Source organism: Balaenoptera physalus (assembly GCF_965194825.1).
Source record: "Balaenoptera physalus genome assembly, chromosome: 6".
Lineage (NCBI taxonomy): Eukaryota > Metazoa > Chordata > Mammalia > Artiodactyla > Balaenopteridae > Balaenoptera > Balaenoptera physalus.
Window position 1 is genome coordinate 98,988,214 of NC_138885.1, and position 17,293 is coordinate 99,005,506.

Genomic DNA, 17,293 nt, shown 5'->3' on the forward strand with positions numbered 1-17,293 from the left:
GAGGTACATACAATTTTCAAATTTCTTTTAGGGGGTATGCTGCAAAAACAGTTTGAAGACTACAGGTACACAAAAAAAAGAGTGATGTATAATGAAAAAAGCATAGGTTTTGGAGCCAGATATATTTGGGTTCAAGTTTTGGCTTTATCTTTTGGGCCAAGTTAATTGCCTCCTCTGAACCTAGGTTTCCTCATTATTAAAACAGAGGTAATAATACTCCCTCAGAGGACTGGCATGAGAATTAAATGATGAGATATGTAAACTGCTGGCACCAGTACTAGTAAATATTAGTGCCATTCCCCTACAATCCCAGAACATTCTCTATGTCTGCCAGAGATGGTGTTCTAAAAATTAATACTAGGGCTATATTTCTAAATTATACATTCATGAAGTTTCCTCCTGCATAACAATTCATTTAATAAGGAAAAGAAAGTCTCAAGAGTTGACCAATGTTTGATATGTGGTCATAATCAAATAAGCATGTTGTTAAAACCGAGTGTATTCTAATATTGAAGTACATAAATCAGTGCTTTAGAGATCAACATGGAGCTCTGTCATATGTTTAGAAATTGTGGAACGTCTTCCTACCCACAATATACGTCATTCCCCTTCTTGGAGCCCCAGGTCCACCCCCTCTACAGTGGCTCCTCCCACACGTTAACACAACTGTCTACTGGCTTGTCTGTCTCTTACTAGAGACTCTCAACTATTTGTGAGCAAGGAGCATGCCGGGTTCACTGTGTGTCTCTAGAACCCAGCCCAGTGCACAAACATAATATGTTCAATGAATCATTTATTGAAAGAAAGAATAGTTCTAATGCTTGTGGAATGTTCTTTACTGAATTGTAATTATGCTATTCACATGATATTTGGATCTGAAAGGACATTAAATATAGTTCTGAGGATGCAGAGGTGCTGAATTTAGCAAGATGGTCAAGGATGTGGTAACAAATTAACTAAATACTAAATTTCTAGGATTTTTACATACAGATTTTTAAAACGTATTTTATGATGGAAAATTTCAAACATATTCAGAAGTAGAGAGGATAGTATAATAAACCCCTGTGTACTGAGCACCTAGCTTCAACAATTATCTATCTCTTTCATCTATATTTATTGCCTTTCTCCCACCATCAGATTATTCTGAAGTAAATCCAATGTATCATTACTTCATCCATAAAGATTTCAATTATGCATAGATTTAAAAATTTATCCCACAATTCAAATTTACTTTTATTTACCCACATTTATTTATTCAGTACATCTTTATAGATATGTTTTAAATCTGCACCTCTATTTCTGATTAAAGTTTTCCTTCAGTAAATCTTTTATTAGTGTTTGTTTTTGTCCTTTTCCATTGATGTGTACAAGCCACTCCCAGTGTTTAACTGGAAACTGAACACCATGGGAAAGCGCAACAGGCTCCTGGAAAGTATTATCCACCTGGAATTCCAGGAAGGCAGGTCAGAGCTCCTTCGGACTCAGACACTTGTGCAAGCTTGGAGAACTGCATCTGACCAAGGGAGAAACAGAGCATTCTAACTAGCTATGTATTCTTTCCTACTGGGTAAAGGCCCTATGAGCCCACAGATGTGCTAATGTGGTCGTTTTGGTTGTGAGAATCCAGCACCTCTGATCATGACCACAGATATCTTAGAGGAGGGATCTTTTCCTTCTGAATGTGACTTAGAATCACATGGGGAGTCTTTGAAGATACAGATTCTGGGGATTTAAAGAAGCCAGGTCTCACAGGAGATTCTGATGTGCAGTGAGAGGGGAGTACCTCTGTCCCTGCAAGGGACAAGTCCTGGGACTGAGGACTTTAAAAATGTGTGCATCCCAGCACCCTGATCTTGCTTTCTAATATTCTCTATTAAAAGGAACCAGGGCTCCTTGGAGAAACGGCTGCTTCTAGGATTAGGGCAGGAATTATATAAGATTAGCCTGGAGCATCTGACAGTGCCAGAAAGTAAGGAAATGCTCAAAACCAAAAACCTCATAATCATTGGGATATGCCAAAGGGAAACAGGAGCCAACTGAAAGAGTTATTAAATGGCTAAAACCAGAACAGTTTGAGTAACAAAATAAAGTGGTATTGGATTATAACCCAAAGTATAAAATAAATATGCATGAGTCCATACTGACATGAATAAATAATTGAAGAAATAAATAAATGGGGAAGAAACAAATCTCTTATGCAGAAGAATTCCAAATAATTTTGTACATACTGCACTCACAAAGGGATGGGGGATAACTCCCCACTGCTTAAGTGTAAGCTGAACATACTGACTTCCTTCCAGAAGGAAAGTATGGAAAGGGGATGGAGTGGGTGGCGGGAAGAAGAGTAACTTTAAAGTGGAGACACTTGACACAAAGACTACAGTGATCAGTCACGTTCATAGTACGTACCCATGATATGATATGATGAAAATGACACTGCCGCTGTGTTCTTCCTCCCAGACCCACAGAACCCAGTGTAATCATAAGAAAAACATCAAGTATATCCCAATAGAGGGATTCTACAAAATACCTGACCAGTACCCCTCAAAACTTTCAAGGTCATAAAAACAAAGCCTGAGAAACTGTCACCGCCAAGGAGCCTAGGGTGATGTGACAATTAAACGTAAGGTGATATTCTGGAACAGAAAAGGACACTAGGTAAAAACTAAGGACACTGGAAAAAAAACTATGGACTTTAGCTAATAATAATGTATCAATATTGGTTCATGAATTGTAACAAATGTACCATACTAACGTAACTGGGTGTGGGGTATAAAGGAACTCTCTGTACTATCTTTGTGATTTTTCTGTAAATCTAAAATTGTTCTAATAAAGTTTATGAAAACTTTTCAGCTTTGATCTTTGAGTCAAATGTTCAGCTAAATGAATTGTTTTATTTTAATAGATTTTATTTTTTAGGACAGTTTTAGATTTACAGAAAAATTGAGTAGATAGTACAGAGTTCCTGTATTAGTACCGCCTCTCCCTGAGTTTTCCGTATTATCAACATCTTGCATTAGTGTGGTATGTCAGTTACAATTAATGAACCAATATTGATATATTATTAACTGAAGCCTGCCGTTTAAATAAAGGTTCATTCTGTGTTGTACAGCTCTATGAGTTTTGACAAATGTATGATGTCATGTGTGCCCTATTACAGAATCATATAGAATAATCTCACTGCCCTAAAAATTTCCTGTGCTTCACCTATTCGTCCCTCGCTACCCCCTCTCAAACCCCTGGTAATCACTGATTTTCTTACCATCTGTATAGTTTTGCCTTTCTCAGAACATCACAGAGTTGGAATCATACAGTACGTAGCCTTTTCAGATTGGCTTCTTTCACTCAATAATAGGCATTTAAGTTTCCTCCATGTCCTTTTGTGGCATAATAGCTCATTTCTTTTATCCCTGAATAACACTGCACTGTATGCCTATAACACAGTTCATTTATCCATCCACCTATTAAAGGACAACTTGGTTGTTTCCAGTTTTGGGTGATTAGGAATAAAGCTGCTATAAATACCCATGTGCAGGTTTTTATGTGAATGTAAAGTTATAAACTCATCTGTTACTTGAAGGTATATTGGTTTTTTTTTTGAATTTTATTTTATTCTATTTTTAACACAGCAGGTTCTTATTAGTTATCTACTTTATACATATTAGTGTATATATGTCAACCCCAATCTCCCAATTCATCCCAACACCCGCTCCCCGCCCTGGCCCCCCGCTTTCCCCCCTTAGTGTCCATACATTTGTTCTCTATATCTGTGTTTCTCCCTTGCAAACTGGTTCATCTGTACTATTTTTCTAGATTCCACATATATGTGTTAATATACGATATTTCTTTTTCACTTTCTGACTTACTTCACTCTGTATGCCAGTCTCTAGGTCCATCCACGTCTCTACAAATGACCCAATTTCGTTCCTTTTTATGGCTGAGTAATATTCCATTGTATATATGTACCACCTCTTTTTTTTTTAAATAATTTCTTTTCTTTTTATAAATTTATTTATTTTTATTTTATTTGTTTTATTTTTGGCTGTGTTGGGTCTTCGTTGATGCACGCGGGCTTTTCTCTGGTTGTGGCGAGCTTCGTTGTGGTGCGCGGGCTTCTCATTGCGGTGGGCTCCCTTGTTGCCCAGCACGGGCTCTAGGCACATGGGCCTCAGTAGTTGCGGCACTTGGGCTCAGTAGTTGTGGCTTGCGGGCTCTAGAGCGCAGGCTCAGCAGCTGCAGTGCCCGGGCTCAGCTGCTCCATGGCATGTGGGATCTTCCCGGACCAGGGCTCGAAACTGTGTCCCCCGCATTGGCAGGCGGATTCTTAACCACTGCGCCACCAGGGAAGCCTTACCACATCTTCTTTATCCATTCATCTGTCGATGGGGATTTAGGTTGCTTCCATGACCTGGCTATTGTAAATACTGCTGCAATGAACATTGGGGTGCATGTGTCTTTTTGAATTATGTTTTTTTCTGGGTATATGCCCAGTAGTGGGATTGCTGGGTCATATGGTAATTCCATTTTTAGTTTTTAAGGAACCTCCATACTGTTCTCCATAGTGGCTGTATCAATTTACATTCTTACTAACAGTGCAAGAGGGTTCCCTTTTCTTCACACCCTCTCCAGCATTTGTTATTTGTATATTTTCTGATGATGCCCATTCTGACTGGTGTGAGGTGATACCTCACTATAGTTTTGATTTGCATTTCTCTAATAATTAGTGAGGTTGAGCAGCTTTTTATGTGCCTCGTGGCCACCTGTATGACTTCTTTGGAAAAATGTCAATTTAGGTCTTCTGCCCATTTTTTGATTGGGTTGTTTGGTTTTTTAATACTGAGCTGTATGAACTATTTATATATTTTGGAGATTAATCCTTTGTCTGTTGATTCGTTTGCAAATATTTTCTCCCATTCTGAGGGTTGTCTTTTCATCTTCTTTATGGTTTCCTTTGCTGTGCAAAAGCTTTTGAGTTTCATTAGGCCCCAATTGTTTATTTTGGTTTTTATTTCCATTACTCTAGGAGGTGGGTCAAAAAAGATCTTGCTGTCATTTATGTCAAAGAGTGTTCTTCCTATGTTTTCCACTAAGAGTTTTATAGTGTCCAGTCTTACATTTAGGTCTTTAATCCATTTTGAGTTTATTTTTGTGTATGGTGTTAGGGAGTGTTCTAATTGCATTCTTTTATATGTAGCTGTCCAGTTTTCCCAGAACCACTTATTGAAGAGACTGTCTTTTCTCCACTGTATATCCTTGACTCCTCTGTCATAGACTAGTTGACCATAGGTGCGTGGGTTTATCTCTGGGCTTTCTATCCTATTCCATTGATCTATATTTCTGTTTTTGTGCCAGTACCATATTGTCTTGATTACTGTAGCTTTGTAGTATAGTCTGAAGTCAGGGAGTCTGATTCCTCCTGCTCCGTTTTTTCCCCTCAAGATTGCTTTGGCTATTCGGGGTCTTTTGTGTCTCCATACAAATTTTAAGATTTTTTTGTTCTAGTTCTGTAAAGAATGCCATTGGTAATTTGATAGGGATTGCACTGAACCTGTAGATTGCTTTGGATAGTAGAGTCATTTTCACAATATTGATTCTTCCAGTCCAAGAACATGGTATATCTCTCCATCTGTTTGTGTCATCTTTGATTTCTTTCATCAGTATCTTGTAGTTTTCTGAGTACAGGTCTTTAACCTCCTTAGGTAGGTTTATTCCTAGGTATTTTATTCTTTTTGTTGCAATGGTGAATGGGATTGTTTCCTTAATTTCTCTTTCTGATCTTTTGTTCTTAGTGTATAGGAATGCAAGAGATTTCTGATTTCTTTTTTTAATTTTGTACCCTGCAGCTTTAACAAATTCATTGATTAGCTCTGGTAGTTTTCTGGTGGTATCTTTAGGATTACCTATGTATAGTATCACATCATCTGCAAACAGTGACAGTTTTACTTCTTCTTTTCCAATTTGTATTCCTTTTATTTCTTTTTCTTCTCTGAGTGCCATGGCTAGGACTTCCAAAACTATGTTGAATAAGAGTGGCAAGGGTAGACATCCTTGTCTTGTTCCTGATCTTAGAAGAAATGCTTTCAGTTTTTCACCATTGAGAATGATGTTTGCTGTGGGTTTGTCGTATATGGCCTTTATTATGTTGAGGTAGTTTCCCTCTATGCCTACTTTCTGGAGAGTTTTTATCATAAATGGGTGTTGAATTTTGTCAAAAGCTTTTTCTGCATCTATTGAGATGATCATATGGTTTTTATTCTTCAATTTGTTAATATGGCGTATCACATTGATTGATTTGTGTATATTAAAGAATCCTTGCATCCCTGGGATAAATCCCACTTGATCATGGTGTATGATCCTTTCAATGTGTTGTTGGATTCTGTTTGCTAGTATTTTGTTGAGGATTTTTGCATCTATATTCATCAGTGATATTGGTCTGTAATTTTCTTTTTTTGTAGTATCTTTGTCTGGTATTGGTATCAGGGTGATGGTGGCCTCATAGAATGAGTTTGGGAGTGTTCCTTCCTCTGCAAGTTTTTGGAAGCATTTGAGAAGGATGGGTGTTAGCTCTTCTCTAAATGTTTGATAGAATTCACCTGTGAAGCCATCTGGTCCTGGACTTTTGTTTGTTGGAAGATTTTTAATCACAGTTTCAATTTCATTACTTGTGATTGGTCTGTTCATATTTTCTGTTTCTTCCTAGTTCAGTCCTGGAAGGTTATACCTTTCTAAGAATTTGTCCAGTTCTTCCAGGTTGTCCATTTTCTTGGCATAGAGTTGCTTGTAGTAGTCTCTTATGATGCTTTGTATTTCTGCAGTGTCCACTGTAACTTCTCCTTTTTCATTTCTAATTTTATTGATTTGAGTCCTCTCCCTCTTTTTCTTGATGAGTCTGGCTAAAGGTTTATCAATTTTGTTTATCTTCTCAAAGAACCAGCTTTTAGTTTTATTGATCTTTGCTATTGTTTTCTTTGTTTCTATTTCATTTATTTCTGCTCTGATCTTTATGATTTCTTTCCTTCTACCAGCTTTGGGTTTTGTTTGTTCTTCTTTCTCTAGTTCCTTTAGGTGTAAGGTTAGATTGTTTATTTAAGATTTTTCTTGTTTCTTGAAGTGAGCTTGAATTGCTATGAACTTCCCTCTTAGAACTGCTTTTGCTGCATCCCATAGGTTTTGGATTGTTGTGTTTTTGTTGTCATTTGTCTCTAGGTATTTTTTGATTTCCTCTTTGAATTCTTCAGTGATCTCCTGTTTATTTAGTAACATATTGTTTAACCTCCATGTGTTTGTGTTTTTTATGTTTTTTTCCCTGCAATTTACTTCTAATTTCATAGTGTTGTGGTCGGAAAAGATGCTTGATATGATTTCAATTTTCTTAAAATTATGGAGGCATGATCTGTGACCCAAGATGTGATCTATCCTGGAGAATGTTCCCTGTGCACTTGAGAAGAAAGTGTAATCTGCTGTTTTCGGATGGAATGTCCTATAAATATCAATTAAATCTATCTGGACTATTGTGTCATTTAAAGCTTGTGCTTCCTTATTTATTTTCATTTTGGATGATCTGTCCATTGGTGAAAGTGGGTGTTAAAGTCCCTTACTCTTATTGTGTTACTCTTGATTTCCCCTTTTATGGCTGTCAGCACTTGCCTTATGTATTGAGGTGCTCCTATGTTGGGTGCGTATATGTTTATAATGGTTATATCTTCTTCTTGGGTTGATCCCTTGATGATTATGTAGTGTCCTTCCTTGTCTCTTGTAACATTCCTTATTTTAAAGTCTATTTTATCTGATATGAGTATTGCTACTCCAGCTTTGTTTTGATTTCCATTTGCATGGAATATCTTTTTCCATCCCCTCACTTTCAGTCTGTATGTGCCCCTAGGTCTGAAGTGAGTCTCTTGTAGATAGCATATATATGGGTCTTGTTTTTGTATCCATTAAGCAAGCCTCTGTCTTTTGGTTGGAGCATTTAATCCATTCACACTTAAGGTAATTGTCAATATGTATGTTCCTATTATCATTTTCTTAATTGTTTTGGGTTTGTTTTTGTAGGTCCTTTTCTTGTCCTGTGTTTCCCGCTTAGAGAAGTTCCTTTAGCATTTGTTGTAGAACTGGTTTGGTGGTGCTGAATTCTCTTAGCTTTTGCTTGTCTGTAAAGCTTTTGATTTTTCTGTCAAATGTGAATGAGATGCTTGCTGGGTAGAGTAATCTTGATTGTAGGTTCTTCCTTTTCATCACTTTAAATATATCATGCCACTCCCTTCTGGTTTGTAGAGTTTCTGCTGAGAAATCAGCTGTTAACCTTATGGGAGCTCCCTTGTATGTTATTTGTCATTTTTCCCTTGTTGCTTTTAATAAATTTTCTTTGTCTTTAATTTTTGTCAATTTGATCACTATGTGTCTCAGCATGTTTCTCCTTGGGTTTATCCTGCCTGTGACTCTCTGCACTTCCTGGGCTTGGGTGGCTATTTCCTTTCCTATGTTAGGGAAGTTTTCGACTATAATCTCTTCAAGTATTTTCTGGGGTTCTTTCTCTCTCTCTTCTCCTTCTGGGACCCCTACCATGTGAATATTGGTGCATTTAATGTTGTCCCAGAGGTCTCTTATGCTGTCTTAATTTCTTTTCATTCTTTTTTCTTTATTCTGTTCTGCAGCAGTGAATTCCACCATACTGTCTTCCAGGTCACTTATCCGTTCTACTGCCTCAGTTATTCTGCTATTGATTCCTTCTAGTGTATCTTTTCATTTCAGTTATTGTATTGTTTATCTGTTTGTTTGTTCTTTAATTCTTCTAGGCGTTTGTCCTTTAATTCTTCTAGGTCTTTGTTAAACATTTCTTGCATCTTCTCGATCTTTGCCTCCATTCTTTTTCTGAGGTCCTGGATCATCTTCAGTATCATTATTCTGAATTCCTTTTCTGGAAGGTTGCCTATCTATCTCCACTTCATTTAGTTGTTTTTCTGGGGTTTTATCTTGTTCCTTCATCTGGTACATAGTCCTCTGGCTTTTCATTTTATCTATCTTTCTGTGAATGTGGTTTTCATTCCACAGGCTGCAGGATTGTAGTTCTTCTTGCTTCTTCTGTCTCTGAAGGTATACTGTTAATCTTCTAACATGTGGGTATTTTCCAGGTATCTTTCTGTTATGGATTACTAGTTTAATTTCATTACGGTCTGAGAACATACTTTGCATAATTTCTACTCTTTAAAATTTGTCCAGATGTGTTTTATGGCCCAAAATATGGTCTCTCTTGGTAAATATTCCATGTGAGCTTGAGAAGAACGCAAATTCTGTTGTTGTTGGATGAGCCACATGAACTGACATGGATGTCAATTAGATTCACTTGGTTGGTAGTGCTTTTCAGTTTAACTATATGCTCACTGATTTTCTGCCTATTGGATCTATCAGTTACTGATAGAGGGGTGTTGAAGTCTCATAGTGGATATATCTAAATAGAACAGTGGATTCATCTGTTTCTCCATGTAGTTCTATCAGTTTTTGTCTCATGTATTTTGACTCTTTGTTCATACACACTAAGGATTGTTATGTCTTTTTGAAGAATCGACCCCATTATCATTATGTAATGCCCCTCTTTATCACTGTATAAAGGATGGTATTATTTCTTTAAATATTCAAGAAAATTCACCAGTGAAGCCATCTGACTATTTCATGGGAAGATTTAAAGTAATTTAAGATTACTAGTTCAATTTCTTGTTGTAGGTCTATTCATATTTCTATTTCTTCTTGAGTCAGTTTTGGTAATTTGTCTTTCGAGAAATTTATCCATTTTATCTAAGTTGTCTAAATTGTTGGCATGAAGTTGTTTACACTACCTCTTTAAAAATTTTTAAATTGCTGTACCCTTTTTCATTCCTGATTTTGGGAATCCATGTCTTCTCTCTTAATTTCTTGGTCAGCCTACCTAAAGGGTTATCAAGTTTGTTGATCTTTTTTAAAAAAATATTTATTAATTTTGGCTGTGTTGGGTCTTAGTTGCAGCACATGGGATCTTTTGTTGTGGTGCATGGGATCCAGAGTGCGTGGGCTCTGTAGTTGTGGTGCACAGGCTCCAGAGTGCATGGGCTCTGTAGTTTCAGCACGCGGGCTCTCTAGTTATGGCTCATATGCTCAGTAGTTACGGTGCACAGGCTTAGTTGTCCTGTGGCATGTGGGATGTTAGTCCCCCGACCAGGGATCGAACCTGCATTCCCTGCACTGGAAGGCGGATTCTTAACCACTGGACCACCAGGGAAGTCCCTGTTGATCTTTTCAAAGAACTAATTTGGGGTTTTATCAATCTACTACTTTTCTGTTTTTTACTTCATTGATATCTGCTCTAATCTTTATTCTTTCCTTCCTCCTGCTTGCTTTGGATTTATTTTGCTCTTCATTATCTAGTTTCTTAAAGTGGAATTTTAGATTATTAATTTGAGACCTTTCTTCTTTTCTGATATAGGTGTTTATAGCTATAAATTTCACTCAGAGCACTACTTTAGCTGCATTCCATACATTTTGATATTTTGTATTTCATTTTCATTCATTTACAAATATTTTTAAAATTTCTCTTGTGGTGGATTTCTTCTTTGACCCATGAGTTTTTAGAGTGTATTATTTAATTTCCAAATATTTTGGGGTTTCCTGGATTATTTTTTTCTACTGGATATCTTAATTTCATGTGTCAGAGAACATATTTGATATGGTTTCAATCTTTTTAAATTTACTGAGACTTCTTTTATGGCCCAGAATATATGGTTTATTCAGTTGGAAGCATTTTTTTAATTTAATTTTTTTTTATTAAATATTTTTATTGCAGTATAATTCACTCATTTAAAGCATAAAATTCACTGCTTTTTATTGTATTCACAAGACTGTGTAACCATCACCATTATCTAATTCTAGAACGTTTTCATCGCTCCCAAAAGAAATCCATACCCATTAGTAGTTACTCCCTTTTCCCCTTTCCCCAAGCTCTAGGCAACTACTAATCTACTTTCTGTCTCTATGGATTTTCCTATTTGGGACATTTCCTATCAATGGAACATATGTGGCCTTTTGTGTCTGGTTTCTTGCACTTTGGTTAGAAAAAGAATCCCACATGAACTCCCACTTTTCTTTCCTTTGGGTCCTAAAACTTTCATCACTACACTGCAGTGCATTTATTCAGAAGAGCATGTGGTGAGCCAGAGGGCTGTTCATCACTCTGGTTTTCTTCCTAGTGGCCAATCCAGTTTTGGTCTTCCTCTGCGATTGTGATTTCCGTTGCCTATCACTTGACCTGGGATGGTTGTGAGGATTCTTCCTTCCCCATCTTCATTCTAAAAATGAATCTGAACACTCTGTTACCTAATAATGCAGAGCTAGGCTATGCAACTTTGTTATCTCATTCTGGATAAAGGTAGCAAAATGAGTTGGAAATAAATATAGGAAACCAAAGGGTAAAAAATGTTCTCCAGGAATAAGGGAAATCTGATACAGAGGAAGAGACAGAGAAACAGTACTCGACTAAAAGCTGGCCAGCTCTGGCCCAATAACACTGCATGTGACATATTCAGGTATACTTTTAAAAGACAAGAGATTCTGTACCTGCTTGTTGAAATATCCTCAAAAGGGTAGAGGATCTCTCCATTGTTACAGATTTCACAGATGAACCCCTTCTGGCTACAAAGACTGCAGCTGTACACGTGTGAGGCAGCAAATTTAATGACCTTGCCCAAGAATGGAGCCAGCTTTCCCTCTATCACCTGCAGAAAGAGAAATGGAACAGGGAAGAAGAAAATTTGTTGAGAAGTCTTGCAGATGCAGGAGGAATTCCTTTCCTTTACCCAACAGGAAAACCTCTAATTATAATTTCTCAGCAGCTCTGAGAAAGAAAAGACATAGTATTTTCGCTCCAAAAGAACTCTCTGGCTTAAACCACTGGAGGTTGGAAAATGAAGATGTTGAAATTTCTTTCGTATTCCTCTTTTTTTTTGTAGTGTGTTGTAGAGGACTGAGGACCAACAAATGGGGAACTCTACTTTCATAAACTAACTTGACAGTTATCGTGCGGTATAAGAGCAGTGTGGTCGATTTCCCAAAACAGACTGAAGACATATAGAGTAAGTACTAATGTAGTATTTTATGTTGTACATTCAATAATACCTGTTTTCTGATGAGTTAATAGAATAGTTTTTTAACCATCTCCCCTAAGAACATGTAACAAATGTGGAAGATAGATTTCTCTTGCTGCTGATAATTATAATAATACACAGAAGCTGCAATTTGGCAGTCTGAGTGCTATATTTAGCCTGAAGATTTTTTAAAAAATCTCTTAGTGTTTAAAAAATAATGCCAATTTAATAATTGGAAGGTTTCACATAAAATTCCAGATTTTTGGCTTCTTTTGGAAAATCATTAGATCTGGAAAAACTAGGCCTGAATTCCAACACGATGATGATCCCGGCTGTGAGTAGAGGCTGCTTGCTCCTGCCGAGGCACGTGCTCTTCAACTGACACTTGTCCCCATGAGGCCCCAGTGTCTTGAGTCTGCCTGCCTCCCACAGTCCCCTCACCTGCTGGCCTGCAAATATCCGTGAGTGTGGAGCCAATGGTCCATCAGAGCCCTCCTCACTTAACTAATACTGCACAGGCTTCAAAGACTTTGGCAGTTCATACACTAACAAGATAAAATTTGCCTTTATTTCTCTCTCATTGATGCACATGCATATACATGCTGATTTTGATATAAGAAAAAAATGAAGATTAAATTTAATTTGGAAAGAGCTGGAAATGGATACTTTCAAGTGAATCATAGTTAAAATGATAATTTTACATAAAAATAACATCTGAGAGCAGTAAATCATATTTAAAGAGACATTAGAAGGCCAAGGTGAACAAATAGTAATAGCTGATAATACAAAAATAAAAGACTACAAGTAATGTAATAATGTATTTTGCAATTTCTTTACACTAACAATGAAATATGTGAAAGAGAATGTAAACAAACAATCCCTTTTAAAGTCACATCAAAAATAAAATAAAATAAAATACTTAGGAATAAACCCCACCTAGGAGGTGAAAGACTTACATACTGAGAACTACAAAACCTTAATAAAGGACACTGAAGATGATTCAAAGAAATGGAAAGCTATCCCATGCTCTTGGATTGGAAGAATTAATATTGTTAAAATGACAATACTACCCAAAGGATTTGGGTACTACAAAGCTACAGTATTCAAAACAGCATGGTATTGGCACAAAAACAAACATATGGATCAATGGAACAGAATAGACAGCCCAGAAGTAAACCCACACACCTATGGTCAATTAATCTTCAACAAAGGAGGCAAAAATATACAACGGGGAAAAGACAGTCTCTTCAGCAAGTGGTGCTGGGAAAGTTGGACAGCCGCATGCAAATCAATGAAATTAGAACACACCCTCACGCCATACACAAAAATAAACTCAAAATGACTTAAAAACTTAAATATAAAACATGACACCATAAAACTCCTAGAAGAGAACACAGGCAAAAACATTCTCTGACATAAATCGTACCAATGTTTTCTTAGGTCAGTCTCCCAAGGCAACAGACATAAAAGCAAAAATAAACAAGTGGTACCTAATCAAACTTATAAGCTTTTGCACAGCAAACGAAACCATAAACAAAACGAAAAGACAACCTATGGACTGGGAGAAAATATTTGCAAATGATGCAACCAACAAGGGCTTAATTTCCAAAATATACAAACAGCTCATACAACTCAATAAAAAAAAAAAAAAACCCAATCAAAAAATGGGCAGAAGATCTAAACAGACATTTCTCCAAAGAAGACATACAGATGGCCAATAGGCATATGAAAAGATGCTCATCATCGCTAATTATTAGAGAAATGCAAGTCAAAACTACATTGAGGTACCACGTTACACCAGTCAGAATGGCCATCACTAAGAAGTCTACAAATAACAAATGCTGGAGGGGGTGTGGAGAAAAATATCCTGTGATAAACCATAGTGAAAAAGAATATATATATGTAAAACTGAATTAACACAACATCGTAAATCAACTATACTTCAATAAAATTTTAAAAAATTAATAATGTATTTTGCAAAAAATCAAGCTGTACATAATACTGGAGATAAAAACTAAAGTGGTTTATGAACATCACTACTGAATAATCTCATGATGTTTTAAAAATGAATATAATGGTTAAATCTAGGGAAGGGAACAAGTTGGAAAAGCACGTCTTTCACCTTGTATATGGTTGTTTTGGCATTTTTAAAAGCAATGTATATTATTTTTGTATTGATGCAGAAATGGAACAGAAGGATCAGGTTTACTGCTTTATAAGAGTGTTGTTTTTTTTCTTAATAAAGGGGGTAGAAATTATGCTGGCTTTTTTTCTTTTTCTTTTGAGTCAAGCAAGTACATTTTCCACCATTTTAAAATTTATTCTCCTCCCCATTACCTTTAAGAAGCCATAGATAAGACCTCCTTTTATTTATGTTTTCTCAAGGACCATTAACTCCAATCAACCCCAGGAAAGTGTGCTCCTAATACCAACACATGATACACACTTTCTAAGAAATAACCACTACCAAATCATATACCCAATGGGGTTATTTATAAATTGTGGTAATAATACTTCAGCTGAGTTTTGTTTTACTAATTTTACTCTTTTCTAAACAACCAAAGTTAATGACACATTTAAAGAGAGGCACTAACAAACTATAGTCCATTTAGGGGAAAACATCAGGATATAGAACTCACCTGGTCTGGAAACCAGATGAGTAAAGGTTGTTTTAAGGAACTGAGGATGAGAAGAGAACACCTTAAGGAAGATATGAGAGTTATCATATAGGATCTAAAAGAGAAGATTGGGGCATCTTGTACATAAAGCTTTTTCTTTATCTAGAAGATTTTCTTGGTACAAAGCGTAAGGGGTATGAACACTTTGAAGGCTTTTGAAATATTTCACCAAATTTACAGTGCCAGTAATTTATATTTATTCCTATCTGGATATTTTAATAAGCTTTTAAAAATTAATTTGGGAATTGATATCTTCACAACATTTAGTCTCCCTATCTCCATTTTATTAAATCTTCATTTATTATCAATACAAATTTGTTTTTTTCCTTTGTATAAGCCACTGACTTCTTTTTTTGAATTTTATTTTATTTTTAATAAGCAGGCTCTTATTAGTTATCTATTTTATACATATTAGTGTATACATGTCAATCCCAATCTCCCAATTCATCCCACAACCACCACCCCCACCACCCCTCTTGGTGTCCATATGTTTGTTCTCTACATCTGTGTCTCTATTCCTGCCCTGCAAACCGGTTCATCTGTACCATTTTTCTAGATTCCACATATATGCGTTAATACACGATATTTGTTTTGCTCTTTCTGACTTACTTCACTCTGTATGACAGTCTCTAGGTCCATCCACGTCTCTACAAATGACCCAATTTCATTCCTTTTTATGGCTGAGTAATATTCCATTGTATATATGTACCACATCTTCTTTATCCATTCATCTGTCGATGGGCATTTAGGTTGCTTCCATGTCCTGGCTATTGTAAATAGTGCTGCAATGAACATTGGGGTGCATATCTCTTTTTGAATTATGGTTTTCTCTGGGCATATGCCCAGTAGTGGGATTGCTGGGTCATATGGTAATTCTATTTTTAGTTTTTTAAGGAACCTTCATACTGTTCTCCATAGTGTAAGCCACTCACAGTTGTTATTTAGGTTATTTTAAGGTTAAACTTTTGTATAATATTTTTTCTTATCAGCTATTGCTGGTGTATTAGAATATACTGACATTTGTGTCCATCTTATATACGACTATATTACTAAATGTTCATGAATGCCTATCATTTTTAGGATTCTTTTGGGTTTTCTGAAGGTAATAATCTGGTCCCTTCCTTTCATGTTTCATGTCTTATTGCATCATGCAGCACTCCTAAAACAATATTAAATAATAATGGTGTTAGTGGACAGTCTTGTTATTTCAATGAAATCAAACTATATAGAGTCTACAGTGAATGATTCATTTTCTCCATCAAACACACATGTCTTGTCATGCACCACATTTTATTGATTCCCTTTCTCTTTTTATTTATTTATTTATCTGTAAAATTTTATTTATTTATTTTTGGCTGGGTTGGGTCTTCGTTGCTGTACGTGGGCTTTCTCTAGTTGTGGCGAGCGGGGGCTACTCTTCATTGTGATGTGCAGGCTTCTTATTGTGGTGGCTTCTCTTGTTGCGGAGCACGGGCTCTAGGTGCGTGGGCTTCAGTAGTTGTGGCTCGTGGGCTCTAGAGTGCAGGCTCAGTAGTTGTGGCGCATGGGCTTAGTTGCTCCGCAGCATGTGGGATCTTCCCAGACCAGGGCTCGAACCCGTGTCCCCTGCATTGGCAGGTGGATTCTTAACCACTGTGCCACCAGGGAAGCCCCTCTCTTTCTCTTTTTAAATAACAGCTTTATTGATATATAGTTCACATAACATGTAATTAACCTATTTAGAGTCTACAATTGAATATGTTTTAGTTTATTCAGAGAGTTGTGTACATTTCATCAACTTTTCCCCAAATCCCCATACCCATTAGCAGTCACTAGTGTTTTCTCCCTAACCCATCCCCCAAGCCCTAGGCAACCAATAATCTACTTTCTGTCTCTACAGATTTACCTACTCTGGATATTTCATGTAAATAGAATAATATAATATGTGGTCTTTTATGACTGGCTTCTTTCACTTAACATAATGTTTCAAGGTTCACGTTGATTCTCTTTTAAATGTCTCTAGTGTAAGTCTTTTTCTCATCCTATCTCAGGCTTTCATCACCCCTCTCTAGATTAATGAAATAATCTTCTGGTTTTATTTCTGGATAATAGTCTTTTTCCTTTGATCCATCCAGCATATATACTAGTCAGTTTTAGACATCACTTTCATCGTGTGTCATCTCTTCCCTCAAACCTTTGGTTGAATTCTTATTTTATCATTGGTAAAAACTCTTCATTCGTTTATGTCAGAAAATTACATTGAGTTACTATTCTCAGTTATTGATACAAGTGTGAACTAGACAAAACTGCAGCTTACATTTTGCCTGGTATATGAGTGTCTCCATAAGCTGATTCCACACTATCTATCCAAATTCATTTTCCATTTCTTAATATGTATGTTCTGTTGCAAGGAAAGTTTTCCCGGTGTAGAATATGCTTGTTCTTGCTCCTGTGCCTTCACCCATGTATTTCCTCTACCTGGAGTTTCACTTCCTCTCTTAACACTTATTTAAATTTCACCCAGGC

The 17,293-nt window shown here is 36.5% G+C and overlaps 1 protein-coding gene across 5 annotated transcripts in view; it reads right to left on the reverse strand.

The window, feature by feature from the left end:
- PLEKHM3 (pleckstrin homology domain containing M3) overlaps window positions 1-17,293 on the reverse strand; it is a gene marked incomplete at its 3' end in the record, with an annotated part of 187,702 nt that overhangs the window by 23,076 nt on the left and 147,333 nt on the right. For 4 of the 5 annotated variants that reach the window (XM_082467053.1, XM_082467059.1, XM_082467058.1 and 1 more), the window contains one exon: window positions 11,584-11,741. In XM_082467053.1, coding sequence (XP_082323179.1) covers window positions 11,584-11,741 — 158 coding nt within the window. Of the gene's footprint in view, window positions 1-7,041; window positions 11,328-11,583; window positions 11,742-17,293 lie in introns of those variants that run through there. The other variant, XM_082467061.1, reaches the window with a different exon arrangement.